Here is a 17,829-nt window from a genome sequence, read left to right on the forward strand (position 1 = left end):
TTGAGAGATGTTATTTTTACTCTTTATTATTATTTTAATTGAAAAAATACACTGGATCCGTAACACAAGATGGACCATATATCAAAGATATCTTGATAGTACAAACTCAAAACTCTACAGGCCACCCATAGAGTGAAATGTACATAACATTAAATGAAAGGGATATTAAATATGAATGAGTTGTTATTTACAATTATAATACGGAACTGGCTGGGACACACAATACAGCAAGTTATATATGAACAACGAAATACATAAATAAATCACAAATCTATGAATAAATCAGAGGGCTGTTATTTTGTATCAGCTCGTCGCTTCCGGCGCTGTCGCGCTATGCAGATCTATACTGCATATGCTACGCTAGATTGGATGCAGTGGAGCGTCTACAGATCAGCGGGCGCAGGAGTCTCGTGGAGCCGCTGATGATGCACTGTTCTGTTGGAGAGACGCCGAGCGAACAGTAGTGCGTCCGGAAGCACTGCGCTTGGAACAGCGAGGAAACGTCCGCGTTTCGGGCTGAAAAACGTCATATAGCGGATTTCATCGACCGGAGAGTGTGTCCAGCTCCTCAGGCTACAGTTTCCGATACTTTCCCACACTTTATAACGGAACTCGCGTTTGTGGAAGATCGAGAATCGACTTCACTGAAGGGCAGGAGTGGAGCTCTGACCGACTTCAGAGAGTTATTTGAGAAGTGTTTAATATTGGATTGTAAGCGTGTATAAGTGAGTAGACACACGAGATATGTTCCCTTAAGTTCCAGGAAGCAGGGAGAGGGCCAGAGGTGAGTGTTTGCTGGACATTCTCTACAGCGGGAGTCCGAGCCACAGGTGTCCGCCTCAGGGCTCCAGCATGCCGGACTCCACCGGGAGCTTCAGCCTCCTGCAGCGGACCTGCTCTCTGGTGGTGCTGCTGTGCTTCTTACACATTTCTGTCACCGTCATTTACTACATGAGGAACTCGGACTCACGGCCAGCTTTCGCCCAAAACCAGCAGCAGAGACCGACGATACACAGGAAACTGGCGGAGCAGAGGGGCACGACCGAGGACAGCAGACCCGCGGCCAACGCCTCGAGCAGCGACCAGGAGCTGCAGATCTGCCCGGAGGATCCGCCGCACCTGGGTCAGTGTAATCAATCATCAGATAATTATTACAATTACAATAAAGACTGCGGTATTGATGCTGAACATCCAGCTTTACATCTTAAACAACTATAAATGACACTAGTGTCATTAACTTCGATTACTTTGTAGAATATCGATGTTAAATATATGCAAATGAAGTAAAAAAGGGAATAACTACACTATATAAGGCTTGTATCAGGTACGTCAACACACCTTAAGTCCAAAAGGCACTTGATTAAAAAAAACGACTAAAAAAAGTAGTGCAATCTCATCTTACTTTCTGTCAATCTTTATTTCTATAGCGCTTAATACAGTGTAGATTGTGTTGAATCTGAAAATAATCATTTAAATCCATTATACTATATAGCAGATTATTATCAGGCTGGTATTAGAGCAGTGGTGGATGCTGGAATCAGATAAAACGTTTACCTGGAAAGATGCTATTTTTATTAGCTGTGTTTTCATCTCATTTATTTACATTATGACATTAAATAAACAAGTGAAATATATATTTTCAGATCTAATTAATTTAAATTCAGACAATCTGCAAACATTTAGTCTTTAAAACACTGAATGGGTGAAGACCTCAGCAGTATTCTGACTCTGACTGGCTGTTGTCATCTTGCTCTCTTGTCTCGACTCAGTCTTTATGTTTTTAATTGTAAACCAGCAGATCTGAACTTTCAGGTTTCTCTGAAACAGCAAACTTGTAAAATTTGTGGCACTTCAGGGCCTCCTACAAATCTGATGCTCAGCTGTTCACAACTAATAAACAATGGTGGAAACCAGTCTCACATTTCAGATTAGAGCAATCTACAATCAACACTTAATTTTGATAATTATACACACGGTTAATAATTTACCAGGAATGAGTTTACTCCCTTTAAGTAAAGTTGACTGATCGCTTTTTACAGTCAGTATAAGTTTATGAATGTAAAAGTTGTTGGGTAAGATACTGTAAAAAAGTAATTAATTACATCATTAACATTGTGTTATTCTACTTTTCTAATTACCTCGTCTGAAAAGTAATTTAATTTGTAAATAAGAAATTTAATACTATAAAATCCCAATAAATGTTGACGAGAATATTTAAACTTTTTTAATATTAAATTTTTTAGGTTTAATTCTGTAATCATATAGACATTCATTTCTGACTTAAATTTCAGTTCATTGTTTATTAAGCATATGCAGTTGTCAGATAAATGTAACCCATCTAAACCCATCTAATTATATATATATATATATATATATATATATATATATATATATATATATATGTATATGTATATGTGTATATATATATATGTATGTATCCTCTTTTGAGTCTGTTGCTGTGGTGATGCACAGCCGTCTGTAGATCCACCCTCTTCAGAAAAGAGCACAGTCTCATTTGGATTTAAAGTGACAGTCACCAAAACCCCACAATTATGGTCAGTTTCAGATAGTTAGTAAACATCTGTGTGCTATTTTCAGCTCGAACTTCGTTACACACTGTAACTTTCTTTACATAGTAAATAGGTGCATAATTGGTCTCCCTTAAATGATCGGCTTAGTCCCTTTATTAATCCGGGGTCGCCACAGCGGAATGAACTGGCAACTTATCAAGCATATTGGTGCATCCCAAATGGCATACTTATACACTATTCTACGCCATTTTGTAGTATAAGTAGTGTAAGTAGTGCGTTCACACTGAAAACTAATTAATTACCCTGATGATGCACTCATTCGACTGCTTAAATGAAGTGTGGAATGATGGACACTTCACACACTACGACCGCAGCTTTGCTCACATAGCGGACGGGGCGCATATTTTAGATGGTGAAAGCAGTATTCTCCTACGAGAGTGATTATAGCGCCTCCTGATGGTGAATGTGGTTATACTCATGGCAGGTATTATTTGGTACTTTGGTCATTTATTTCACTAATTTGGCAACCGTCAAACATAATCTGGGAAACGGTTTGAGTTTCCGCTTAGTAAAAAACCATTGGTGTTGTGTTTGGGATCACACGCAGCGGATGCTCTTCCAGTCGCAACCTATCACTGGGAAACACCCATACACACTCATTCCCACACTCATACACTACGGTCATTTTAGCTTACCCAGTTCCCCTATAGCGCATGTGTTTGGACTGTGGGGGAAACCAGAGCACCCTGAGGAAACCCACACCAACACAGGGAGAACATGCAAACTCCACACAGAAACACCAACTGACCCAGCCGGGACTCAAACCAGCAGCCTTCTTGCTGAGGCGATTGGGCTACCCACTGAGCCACTGTGCTGCCCCTAAAATGAACAGTGATCCCTTATTTTATTTCAGCAGATGAGTGATTTAATTACTGCACTCGTTATTCAGTATCTAACTGCAGGCTAGTGTAAGTGGTCTCTCCAGCTGGACAGCGTTGGGTTAACTATGTTCAGGCGTGTTCTGGCCAGTTTCTCCTCTTCTTGACTGGTTTGCCTTGCTTGTCTTGTTATTATGAATCCACATATTTACCCAGTGTGCTCTAATTCATCACGCTCAGTGTTTCTGAGAAACTGGGCTTGTTATAAATGATGTGACCTGTCGCTTTTGTGTTCCTTCAGCCCGCTTTTCAAAAACAAAAGCATGTTATTACAGCTGTCATGACTCTGTAAACGGCGTTCTGTTGACAACACAGCCATTTCACCGCAGTTTCACTAGAGTGAGGTGGTATTTTCACATTATCTACAGATGGAGATTAACCGACTTCCCTCAAGCGCTGTGTGTGTCGTAATGGAAAACTGGATGAGGAGTTTAGCGTGTGTGTGTGTGTGTGTATAGTGTGTTTTTCTGTGATCCTGTAATATAATACACCTGTGTGTGAATAATAATGAGATCTCCAAGGAGAAGACACAAGCGTACACTCCTTCTGTCAGCATGCATTCAGAAAAATACATGGCTTCAGTAGGGCTGCCCGATATTGGAAAAAATATACATTGAAATAATAAAAAAATAAAAATAATAAAAATAATAGTTTTTCTGTGATATAAACTGTAAAAAACATCCCTCAATGAGCAGTTTTCCATATTTTGTAATGCATGTTTTTATTTCCCCCTGTTTATTTCTGCTTCTGAATTGCATTATGGGCTTCTGATGTTTCTTACAGCAACTTTTAACCTTATAAAGTGTGTAAAAGTGTCTTTTCTGAGCATGTGTGATAGTCTGCAGTGCTATATTGACTGGCATGGTGATGTATATTACGCTACAGAAACCTCGTAATAAACTGCAGCACATTATACAGGCTTCTTTCTCTAGATATTATCTCTTATATTATTTCAAACCACTAAAATGCCACTAAAAGTCTGTTTGTTAAATTGTAGAGTTGAGTTTTCAGCATCAGAAGTGGGCAGAGCAGAGATAATCATCCCATAATGCAATGCACCACCGCAAATAAACAACGCACGCTAAATACAGAAGCTGTTCACTAACAGATATTATTAACAGCGCAGTATTCACAACACCGTGGTATTTTCATCATACCATCAGACTCTAATACGGGCCGTGTGTGTGTGTGTGTGTGTGTGTGTGTGTGTGTGTGTGTGTGTGTGTGGTGTGTGTGTGTGTGTGTGTGTGTGTGTGTGTGTGTGTGTGTGTGTGTGTGTGTGTGTGTGTGTGTGTGTATTCTCCTGTAGTGGGTCCTCTCCGTGTGGAGTTCTCGGACCCGATCACGTTAGATCAGGTGCGGTCAGAGAATACTGTTCTGCAGGAGGGCGGACGCTTTAGACCCCCAGACTGCATCGCTCGGCAGAAGGTGGCCATGATCATCCCCTTCCGGAACCGAGACGAACACCTGAAGTTCTGGCTCTATTACCTGCACCCTATCCTGCAGCGGCAGCAGCTCGACTACGGTGTCTACATCATCAACCAGGTGTGTGTGTGTGCGTGTTTTATTCTGAGTGTGTGTGCAAGTGTATTTTATTGTGTGTGTGTGTGTGTGTGTTTGTGCTTTATTCTGTGTGTGTGTGTGTGTTTTGTGTTTGTTTTATTCTTTGTGTGTGCAAGTGTATTTTATTGTGTGTGTGTATTTTTTTATGTGTGTGTATGCAGCCTATTTATTGCATATTTAAATGTCGGCAAGTAATCAAGTTCTTCAGCCAGTAGTTATTTTACATTATGACTATACAAACATTGAATTAATCATTCTTATTGTCATACTTCATTTAAAGGGCACATATTCTGCCCCTTTTTACAAGATATAAAGTCTCTGATGTCTCTAGTGTGTGTGTGTGTGCGTGTGCGTGTGTGTGTGTGTGTGTGTGTGTGTGTGTGTGTGTTTCAGTACATCACAGCAGCATCAGTGAGTTTGTCAGTGACTGATCTTAGTTTAGTATTAGGATTTCATTTATTGTGAATTAATTCAGTCAGTGAATATGTTTTTGACTAATAGCTTTAGTTTTCGTTCTCTAAAATAACTGTGGTGTGTGTGTTGACTGCTGTAAACACTGATCTGTGACCTGGCGGGTCCAAAGGCCTGCGTGATACGTCTGCTGAAACACACAGATAAAAGAAGGACTTTAACTCAGTAACACATTTAAAGCAGAAAGACTTGTGAAGCCGTCATTTTTAATAGTCGGACAATACACATACATGATAATGATGCACATACATGATAATGTTATTATGAGAACTTCAAAATACTGTGAATAGTTATTTACACTTTAATAAGTGCCTTATATGAATATTCATATGGGTGTGTTAGTGGTTGTTCATCACAACAGCAAATAATGAAGACATAATCGGCTTTTAATTTTCAAACAAACATTAATCTGGCCTAGGGCATGCTGGGATATTGATTAGAAATGCTCCATTTATAGGCCTGTTGTTGGTTAACACTGTATAGTAAGGCTCTGTTTGTTTACATTAGTTAATTTAACTAAACTCAAGAGTAAATCTATTAATGATGTCAGTTTATTATTTATAGCTGATGTTAATCTCTTGGTTAACAACACATTAAAATCTTAATTGTTTTATTAAATGATAATATCTTATTAAAAGAGTTGAGACCTAATATAGATTAATTTCTCAATTTCATTTTAATGCATTAACTTATATTTACTAATACTAATATATTCTACCTTATCTATCTATTTATGTGTTTTTAATGATTAATATTATATGCATTATTACTTTGCTCTTAAATGTTGTTGAATTTATTCATTTGTTTCTTAATTGAATAGTTAATGTATTTGCTGTTATCGTTTATTATATGCTTTTGTAGTACATTTGGACTATAACCCACTGCACATTGCACAAAACTCTGATTATATTTCTGGAAACACATTGCACATTAATTCTGATAACTTTAAATGCAAAAAAAGTACTATATACTAATAAGGGCACTTAAAACACAAGTTAAAACACAAATAAGTGAAGAGTTTAGTGGAAAGAGACCTTGACTGTTAAAGTGACCGAGCTATGTTTGAGGTATATTATTAAAGTAATATGATGTTATAACAGTTTATTCAATATTTTGAGTGTATGCAGCCAGTCTAAACGTCTCACCTCTGTGGATTGTCTCCAGTAAATAGGAGTGCTTCTTAATCCTCTGCTTTGTTTGGTTTTATTCTGTGGTCGACTCCTCTTTTGTTATCTGGAATGTGGAGCTGGGCACGTCTGGGCATGAACACCGGATTTTTCTCATGCTTTTTATCTCTCTGGCCTTCTGGAGAAACATAGCCTAAAGCACACTCCTGTCACGCATAATAGTAATTTATATAATTAGTAATCTGAATTCAGTATTATTAATCCACATATCTACTGAATGCTGGATTCTGATTGACTGATGAGTAGTCTATAGTGTTTGGTTATTGTCAGATAAAGGCACAGCTACAGTAGTTCCAGCAGGTTTAGAGTGCATTACACCTCCATATCAGTCCGATGAATGATTAGAGTTATTTCACAGATAACAATTTAATTTAAAGGAACATTTCAGTATTTCTGAGATGTTATTTGCTTAATATTGCATTCTCTTATTCAATATTTGTTCATTTATGGACATTTCCAGAATAGAGAACTATTAATAAATCACAGCATGCAGGGGATGTTTTAGATGAGCATTAATTCCAATTCCATTTTACTCTAAAGAGGGATGACACTTAGGTCATTATATAATCTACACTACCTGACAGAAGTCTTGTCGTCGCTCCCAGTTGTAAGAGCACCAAATAATAACTTGATCATGTGGAAAAGTGTCAGAAGGTGGATTTTACTGATGAATCATTTGTTAAACTGCATCCCAATCATCACAATTACTGCAGAAGACCTACTGGACCAAGGATTCTCACAGAAATCAGTCAAGTTTGGTGAAGGAGTCATCATGGTTTGGGGTTATATTCAGTATGGGGGCGTGCGAGAGATCTGCAGAGTGGATGATCAACATCAACAGCCTGAGGTATCAAGACATCTGTGCTGCCCATTACATTACAAACCACAGGAGAGGGACAATTCTCCAGCAGGAGAGCGCTCCTTCTCATACTTCAGCCTCCACATCAAAGCTCCTGAAAGCAGAGAAGGTCAAGCTGCTCCAGGATTGGCCAGCCCAATCACCAGACATGAACATTATTGAGCACGTCTGGGGTAAGATGGAGGAGGAGGTGTTGAAGATGAACACAAAGACTCTTGATGAACTCTGGGAGTCCTGCAAGAAGGCTTTCTTCACCATTCCAGATGACTTTATTAATCAGTGATTTGAGTCATGTCAGAGATGTATGGATGCAGTCCTCCAAGCTCATGATGGAGTCAGACACAATATTCATTCTGTTTCCACTGCAGCATGACCACATATTCTATACTGGACATTATTGAAGGTTCAGTGAGCAGACTTTAGTCTAAGCAGAGTCAGACCTTACTGTCCTAATCAAATCAGTCAACATCAAGACATGATCAGATTTTATTGTGCTCGAGAGGCCTTTGCCTTTCATATAAGACACTTCTGATACCTAATCATCAACTAGAAGTCTTTGGTTGTTGTTCCTAAAACTTGGATAGGCTGCAAGGCTTTTGTCAGGTAGTGTATGTGCTCTTAAACAGTCAACTTTATTAATAATCACAAAGACATGAGACATGTTCCTCCATCCTGTAGTGGACGTCCATCAGAAAACCCACGCCATCAGTGTCTATAACTGCTGCTCGAAACAACTTTTGCTAAAATTAAATGTAAAAAAGTGATATGTCTATTCAGCATTAGAGGTATATTTATGTCTGTTGAATGCTTAATTCTGATTAGCTGAACTACTAATACATCACCACTGATCCTTAAGTAAAGTCTTAAACTCTATAGTGTAAAAATAAGGGCTTAATTAGTCTTAATGTGATTAATCTGTTTCAAAGGTCTAAAACTCTCTGTAAGGTAGATTTAGCTTTTGTTTTGAATCTGCTGAAAGCCTCTCTGTCTGTTTATCACCCTGAATGAAACAAGCAGAAGCCGATAAACTAGACACTCGCTGGGATTTCACTTACACAAGAAGCATTTTCTAGACAAACACAATATATAGTCTTGTTTTTGTAGAAATGATGAGTCCTAATTAAGTGAGTTTTTCCTCAAAACAAGCTAAATAATCTGACAATGGCAGGAGAAAAATAAATCTGTTTTTCCTTTTGACATGAAATTATTCCACTTCCCCTATTGTCAGATTATTTAGCTTGTTTTAAGGTAAAACTCTCTTCATTTTGACTCATTATTTCTGAAAACAACATTTTTTTTTTTTTGCTTGTCTAGAAAATGATGACTGATTTAAGAATTGTTATCTATTTGGACTAGAAATGAGACAGAACCTCTAGATGGAACAGCATGTCATGCAGTGTGTTGTTGTGTTTCAGTAAATAAGGTTTCAGACTGGTTCTTTTATCAGCTCTGGCAGAACAAACGTCTTGATCGAATGCATTTCAAACAGTTATCCTCAGTGGTTTGAGGAATTTTCCACATAGATAACGAGACTAATGTGTGTGTGATTGAGTGTGTGTGTCTTCACACTAATGCTGATTCTCTTCTGTTTTCTTCAGTGTGTCATGATGGTTTCTCTAATTATTCTCTTGCTCTCTCTGCCACCCCTTGTCCTTTCCGCACCTTGCATTATTTTTTCACCCTTCCATCCCTCATTCCTGCCCTTCTCCCTGTTTAAAGCTCTGTATGCGCTCAGGAAAAGGTGCGAGGTCTCGATCTGTCTGCGCTTCGCTGCCTGCGTCTGCTCAATGGTAAACTTCTTCATTTTCTGTTTCTCTCTCTCTCTTTCTCCTGGTCCTGGTTTTCCCACGGAGGGCAGTTCTGTGCCAAAAATAGCTGCGTTTGCCATTGTGAAAGCTCTGAAGTTCCGTTTTGGAGGACTGGCTTTGCATTTATCTGTTTTTAACCCCATCAAAGGGTCAATTCACCCAACAATTGAACTTTATTAACCTTCAAGTTGTTTCTAATCATTATGAGTTTCTTTTGTCTGTTGAAGATATTTTGAAGAATGTTAGAAACCTGTAACCATCAACTTCCATATAGGAAACAAAATACTACGGAAGAGTCAATGGTTACTGGTTTTTAACATTTTTCAGAATATCTTCTTTAGTGTTCAACAGAAGACAGAAACTCAAAATGTTAGATGCAAATAAAATGCTGACTGAATATTCATTTGTGAGTGAACGGTCTCTTTTACCAGTATTGGAGTAATGCATTACAAGTACTGAGTTTATGTAATCAGATTAAGGTTATTAAGTAACTCATAATGTAACCCAACTAAAGTAATTAACCCAATTAGTTACTTAAGGTAATCCACCATTTTAATGCATTACAATCAAAGGCAATCTTATTCACCCTCCTGTGAAATTCGTGTTATTATTCAAATATTTCCTAAGTGGTGTTTAACATTGAAGCATTGCTCTACTTTAGGTTCCCAATGCATTTAGAAATACACTGATTTTTGCTGCATATTATGATGTCGTGTTATAACATATATATATATATATATATATATATATATATATATAAAATCATATTTTGAGTGTTAATGCATTTAGGGCAAATTAAATTTAAACTATTATTTAATTAAATTAGTGAATTTTTAATTGCATTTTGCATCTTATAAAGCATTAAAATCAGTATGTAGTTTGCATCCTAAAACTGTGGTTGGAGGTTCTTAATTGTCGTCTTCATTTTGCTGCTTTGCATTTATGCTCAAGGTCAGTGAAAATTTCAATAAACAAAATACACTGACGTTTACATACTGCATTGCTGTTTTGCATGTTGCATTTTAAAATGAGTTTTAATCCCATTTTAACAGATGAAGGATTTTCTCACAGGGTTTTCTACATTGATTTTTTTCTGGAGAAAGTTTTCTTATTTTGGCTGAAATATGTTTTTTAAGGTCAATATTATTAACTCCCTTAAATTATTTTTGTTGATTGTCTCCAGAACAGACCACTGTTGTCTAATAACTTTACCCTAATTACCCTAGTGAAGCCTTTAAATGTGACTTTAAGCTGAATACTAGTGTCTTGAAGAATATCTAGTCTAATATTATTTGCTGTCATCATGACAAAGAGAAAATAAATCAGTTATTAGAGATGAGTTATTAACACTATTATGATCAGAAATCTTTCCTTAGGAAATATTTGAAAAATAATTAAAATTTCACTAAAGGATAATAATTTTGCCTTTGTGCTTTTTAAAGCTGCATTCATCAACACATTAACTGCACTGTATAAAATCTCTTCTAATGAACAGTTTCTGTATTGTGTGTTTATTTGTGGTGGTGAATGGCATTATGGGTTGTTGATCTCTGCTCGGTCCAATTTTGATGCTGAAAATTCTTGTCAACGAAGGCTGCATTTACACTGCAGATCTTGATGGTCACTTCTGATTTTGTGACTGCATCAGATTATTTTGATGACCTGCTTACATCATCTTTTAAAAGGGACTCGTATCTGATCGTCTGCATTTACACAGCACACGGCAAAGGTGCAAGGGGCAGGAAAAAAGAGCGGGCGCTGACCAACAGCTGATAATTAAACAGTGCTTTTTTTCTTCTATTCCTGTATTTAATCTGTTCGCAGCTTTTGACAAGCTGTTTTACTATAGTTTATGACAGAAAGGTTGTCATTTGGCCGTCTTATTTTGATATATAGGCTTTTTTAAACCAGTAGACGTCTTAATGTAATGTCCATGGCGTGATTTATGCTTGTGATGTATGCACTAGTTTTATATTAGTTTATATTGGTAACGTGGTGGACATCGTGCTCTCTTGCTCTTGTTAACATGCTGAAATACCTGTGCCACATGACAATATAAAAGCATATTTAGTCCTCAGGTCTGAGATTTAAGGTTTGGGATTCTGCTGAAGTCTGTTCTGAAATGAAAGTGTCAGACTTGACGTCATTCGCTATGGTTTATAATGATCTACCTGCTCACACTGCAGACTCGAGGGCACAGATCTGATTCATAACGGATAAATTTCCACATATGAACAAGGCCTGAATCTGATTTGAGTAAATCTCATGTGATTTGTTCCTGTGTACACGTACATGGGCCATATCTGATCTGTGCCACATGGCAGAGAAAAATCAGAATTGAGTCACTTGAACAGTGCAGTGTAAACGCAGCCAAAGTGACTTCTGTTGACATTTGAGTTGTTTGAAATAATATACTAATATCTAGAGAAATAAGTCTGTAAAATAGCAGAAATGTGCTGCAGGGTCGTGCTGTAGTAGTACATGTGATACACATAACATTATTTCAGAATGAAAATGCTGAATTTCACAGAAAGGCGACACGTTTACTCCCCTGTTTATGGTGCGCGTTAAAGGCTGAGAAAACACCTCCTGTGACGGCGCTAGATGTGTGTGGTGTTGTATAATGGCAGGTTTCAACACTCAACAAGGTTAAAATAAAATGTAAAATTATTTAACAAGTTTTTTCAGCAGCATCAGATGCTTCACAGACTTACTGAATGGTGTATGTTCAGTCTCAATGTTATAAAGTAGCCTCAAAGGAAACCGTGACAGAGGCTGCTAATGACTCTTTTCTTCCACAATTTAAGGCACAATTATAATAAAGTTAGATTTTTGATAACTGCTCATATCTTCAGCAGTACTTCAAATCACTCTAAGATAGGGTTGCACGGTTTATCGGTACTATGGTAGAATCGTGAGTAGCTCCAGAATACTGGCGGTGCCTCTGTAGTTTGTAAACGGTAGTATCGTCATTAATGGTTTATCCACAATAGATAATGTTGCTTGTGGAAAAGTCACTAAAATGTTCACACGTTTGTGCAACAATAAACCATTTTATTTTGAGTAGTCTGTAGAGCCCTTCAAGGCTGCAAAACTGTGTAGAATTAGCATCTTTTATGGTAGCCTATTGCACGTTTTCTAACGCTTCAGTTCGAACGCACATCTGAATCTGTTCATTTCTGTCTCTGTTAATATGAATTATTAGCAACCGCTAATATAATCGATCTCTTTAAAAGAAGGACTCACAAAGTCAAATTATTAATTGCTTTGGATTGTTACCTGGTAAGACTGAAGAAAATAGATGGAAAAACCCAAAATAGCAACAGGAAACATTAACAGTTTTGACCACTCCATATAGCCTAATTTTGGCCAGTTTTTTTTGGTAACAAAACGTTATTCTGTATTGTTGGTCATTTATCTACAGAATAAACAAAAATAATGAAGACATTTTAGATGAAGTGGGTGCAAATAATACTTTTTGGCCTTAAAAAAATTATGAATTGCATTCAAGTATACTTATTATGACATAAAATATAGTATTTCTGACCAGTGGTGTAGTCCTAAAAAAATAGGTGGTGTACTATTATCCACCCAATCCAAATTTTAAAAGTAGTCAAAGAAACGACGAAAGTCAATGTATATTTGATTCATTTGATTTATATATATACACACACACACACACACACACACACACACACACACACACACACACACACACACACTGCACAGCTGTGGTTTGCTGACTAACTAAAAAACGAGTTCAGGAGCGGGATTCTGCCGCCGCTTTTATATCAAATTTAAAGGGGACTGAGGCGATCCTTTAGTAGTGTACAGGTAATCGCAAAGGTGTTAGGGGGGCTAAATGGAAATATAGTAGGGCTAAAGCGATGCCCATGCTATTTTACAATTTTACTTGAACGTTTCAGCAAGACATCATTCAGCTGATTTGTTGTGATCTTTGAAAACTCAAATACTCAACGTACAAAAATAAGGGAAGTCTAATAACCTAAACAAGTGAGTATACTGAGAGTACGATCCTCAGAAGTCGTAATACCCAAACAGCTCATGGAAAAAAGTAGGCATACTGAGTATACGTGAGTATAGCAAGGACTACACCACTGTTTCTGACAATTCTCTTTATAATTTGAGTTATGAATTACTGTATCACAATACTATAGTGATACTTCAGCTGGTATAGTATTGTGAGATTAATTAATGGTATCGCGACAACCAAGACATATAAGATGTTGATTTTTATAAAGACTTAATATAAAACTTGCCTCTGAAGGGGAGAGAATGGCGCCTTCTCTTCAAATGCCTTCTGTGTTGACTCTGGAGCGTCGGGCGCATGCGCAGGGTAAAGGAATACTCGGGAGTCCAGTGAACTATCTATTAGTTAAATCAACTATTTTTAATGTTAAATCAGTGAGTGACCACCATGCTATTATTTTAATCTACATAAACTACAAATATTTTGTTATCTCCACTAATATTAGTGAATCTAAGTTTACAGTGTAGAGAAATAAGTGTGTAAATTAGCAGAAAATGTGCTGCAGTTTTTTACAAGGTTTCTGTAGCGTAATATACCACACCAACACACACAATACAGCACTGCAGACTATCACACATGCTCAGACAAGACACTTTATTAAAACTTTAAGGTTAATAAGTGTTGGAAAAAACATCAAGATCCCATAATGCAGCTCAACATCAGAGATAAACAGAGGAAAATCAAAACATGAGTGTCCAAATATGAAAAACTGATCATTTAGGGATGTTTTTGACTGTCTAATGAAAGGTAAAGTTAGGTAAAGGTTAGTGGATGAATGCTGTGTGAGTGAGCGATGAGAGGTTTCATCAGTGTAAGGAACACTGCTCTTCTTCTGGACTTCAGCTCTTTGTGTTCGTCTGCTTTTTAACTCTGTGAATGTGAAGGAATGTGATCAGATCTGCTGCTGACACACGAGAAGATGCTTTATGTGCACTGAAAGACCCGCACAACTGGAGAAGCTGGTTGTTCTCTCTCTGTGTGAGAGTGTCTCTGTGTGTGAGTGTGAATGTTAGTATGTATGTTAGTGTGTGTGTGTGTGAGAGAGTCTGCTTGTGTGAATGTTAGTGAGGTTAACAGCAGATCTTCACCCCTGAGGCTCTGTCCTCATCAGGTTTCATTCCTCCAGAAAGAGCAGAATGAGCCGCTGCTCTTCTGAACAGCTTTTTTCCAGGATCTTCTCTATGAAAAAGCACCAGAGTTTCCAGTATTTTCAATAATTCACAGATCAATGGTCAATCAAATACTGAATTATTTTAATAAGCTTGTATATATTTATTTATTTATTTGTTTTATTTTAGGTTTTATTTTAGGTTTACTTAATATATTATATATTATTTTTATTTACATTTTATTTAATTTATTTATACACCAAGTTGCGAAGCGCAGTTTGGAAAGCGTATTTTTAATAACTCATCTCTAATAACTCATCTTGTCTTTGGCATGATGACAGCATGTAATATTAGACTAGATATTCTTCAAGGAGGAGGAAACAAATTCTCCAAAACAAATGTATAATAGGAAATACAGTGAAAAATGCTTTGTTAAACATCACTTTGTAAATATTTGAACAATAATTTAAACGATTCACTAGAAATATATTGCCTTCAGCTGTACGAGGCATCTAAATCATGAATTATTCATATCTGTTTCACCTGTCACCAAGGGCGTAGATTTGCTCTTGACATTGGTGGGAACATAGAGCGCAAGCATTGAACAGCTCAAATTCTGTTTTGCGCTTTTAAAAAACACGATTAAAGTATTTAATAATATAAAATGAACACTTAAAAATATAAATAATCCCGTCACATACTGCAAAAGTCTATTTACATGATTGTACTGCAGTCTGGCTTTAGGGAGGTATGGATGTAGAGAAATTGAGAGAGGTGTGCGACACAATTGAACTGGTTTATCCCCGTTATTGATTTTCATAATCATGGAGGCCAAAATCAAAACTGAATTTTAATTAGTTGCACAGCCTTAATTCATAATAATATTATGGTGAACTAGTAGAGAACTTGAGTTGGTGTAGTTTAAGAGTTGACCAGGATTACTTGAAGTAGATTAGATTATTGGTTGGGATATTTCAGTTATTGGTGGATATTGGTGGGGACACGTCTCCTCCAATTCTACGCCCTTGCCTTTCACCAAGTAAACTGAAGGAGTGGTTTTATATTACACTAATTAGAAATGTAGAACTGGAATGAATTGCAATGTTGTATTATACAGTAATGTAATAAACCAATATTATTCTCAGTAACAGCCTTTAAACAGTGCTATCACGTTATGTTAGTTGTTAAAGTCTTCACGAACCCCGCTGAACTTTCACCGAGCATAAAAACAGCATCACGCTTCACTGCTGTACCTGATGGATAACTCACAATTGTCTGAAGTTAAACAGCAAAGTGGAAGTGAAATCATTTTTCTTCTTCTTCTTCTTCCTGAAATGATTTACTTCCTTCTAGAAGTGATCAGAAGAGACGGCCGGGTCAGTGTAGTCCGCAGCTTCAGCCTCTGCTGTTAGTCTGTTTAGTGTGTAAATCTCTGTATAAATATGGTTGTTTGATCAGTGTGTGTGTGTGTGTGTGTGTGTGACCTGTCTGATATGATCAGCACACACACTGAAACGCGTGCTGTTTATCACACTGTGCTGTCTCATGTGAGATTTCATTTAGCTGTGAAATTGAGATGATTGATTGAATATTTCCTGAGTGCTGTTTAATGGAGAATATTCTTTCAACACTTTTAAATAAATGTATTTAAATACGATATTGGAAATATATTACATTGCAGTATGTTGTTTTTCTGCAATATATATTGGAATATGACTATAATTCCACCAGATAGCTTGAAGAGCTTTATTTAGGAAGAACTCCTTCATTTAGACTGACTTGGGATCATTAAAATATTCCTTCATTTTCCTTCGGTTTAGTCCCTTTGTTCGGCAGGAGTTACCACAGCGGAATGAACCGCCATCTTATCCAGCATATGTTTTACTCAGCGGACACCCTTCCAGCCGCAACCCAGTACTGGGAAACACCCATACACACTCATTCTCACACACACACACACACAAACACTCATACACTACGGCCAGTTTAGTTGATCAATTCCCCTATAGTGCATGTGTTTGGACTGTGGGGGAAACCGGAGCATCCGGAGGAAACCCACACCAACATGAGGAGAACATGCAAACTCCACACAGAAACGCCAACTGACCCAGTCGGGACTCGAACCAGAGACCTTCTTGCTGTGAGGCCACAGTGCTAAACATTGAGCCACCGTGCTCCCCCTCTTATTAAAATTAATAAACTATTTAAAAGCATAGATTAATACAATAAAGCACAGAAAAGAAAATGTACAGTGCTCTATGGTTTTCTGGGGAGCCAAACTGTATTCACATACAGAAATTGACTAATCGCATATAAAGACACTGTATAATCTTCATTGTAAATGGGTAAATAAAATAAATCATTGGTAAACTTACAAAAGGTGCAATTTCTTGTCCCATGTTTAAAAAACACAAGCAGATGATAAAGATTTCCTATGGTTAAACTCCACAAATCTGATGTTTTCAGAAGTATGGCTTTTGCTCGAATATAATCCCAACATATAAACGCACATTGCAGATATCCATGCTGAAACCATATATTGTGCAGCACTACTTTTAAACATAATATCAAAATAAAATTAATTAATCGCACACAGTCATGCACAGTACATATGCAGTGAAATGCTTATACATCAGCATCTGAACAAAAAAACATAAATAATATTAATAACAATCACAATTAGGGGGTATAATGCGTCAAAACAGACAATTGTAGATGTATAAATAGCAGTTATAGCTGTAGAAAATAGAGCAAAATATAGATTAACATGTTGATAGTTTCATTAACTTATGTATTTTCTCTTTGTCATGATGACAGCACATAATATTAGACTAGATATTACTCAAAACACTAGTATTCAGCTTAAAGTGACATTTAAAGGCTTCACTAGGGTAATTAGGGTAAAGTTAGGGTCATTAGGTGAGTTATAGGACAACATTGGTCTGTTCTGTAAACAATCAAACAAATATATGTGGCTATTAATGTTGACCTTTTAAATCATTAAAAACTGCTTTTGTTCCAGTCAAACTAAAATAAATGATAAATAATAAATAATTAAATATAATAATACTTTATAATACTAAATAATAAAATACTTTATAAAAATAAATACTTCATAATAGGCGTCACGGTGGCGCAGTGGGTAGCACGATCGCCTCACAGTAAGATGGGCGCTGGTTTGAGTCCCGGCTGGGTCAGTGTGTGTTTCTGTGTGGAGTTTGCATGTTCTCCCCGTGTTGGCGTGGGTTTCCTCCAGGTGCTCCAGTTTCCCCCACAGTCCAAACACATGCGCTATAGGGGAATTGAACTAAA

The 17,829-nt window shown here is 37.1% G+C and overlaps 1 protein-coding gene across 1 annotated transcript in view; it reads left to right on the top strand.

The window, feature by feature from the left end:
- Window positions 1-447: 447 nt before the first annotated feature.
- The window catches only part of b4galt1l (DP-Gal:betaGlcNAc beta 1,4- galactosyltransferase, polypeptide 1, like), a 32,036-nt gene continuing 14,654 nt past the window's right edge, over window positions 448-17,829 (top strand). The window contains exons 1-2 of the mRNA XM_056472042.1: window positions 448-1,123; window positions 4,779-5,014. Of these exons, the coding sequence (XP_056328017.1) occupies window positions 853-1,123; window positions 4,779-5,014 (507 nt within the window). The 5' untranslated portion in view covers window positions 448-852. The remainder of the gene's footprint in view (window positions 1,124-4,778; window positions 5,015-17,829) is intronic.

This window comes from Danio aesculapii, chromosome 14, assembly GCF_903798145.1.
Source record: "Danio aesculapii chromosome 14, fDanAes4.1, whole genome shotgun sequence".
Taxonomy (NCBI): Eukaryota; Metazoa; Chordata; class Actinopteri; order Cypriniformes; family Danionidae; genus Danio; species Danio aesculapii.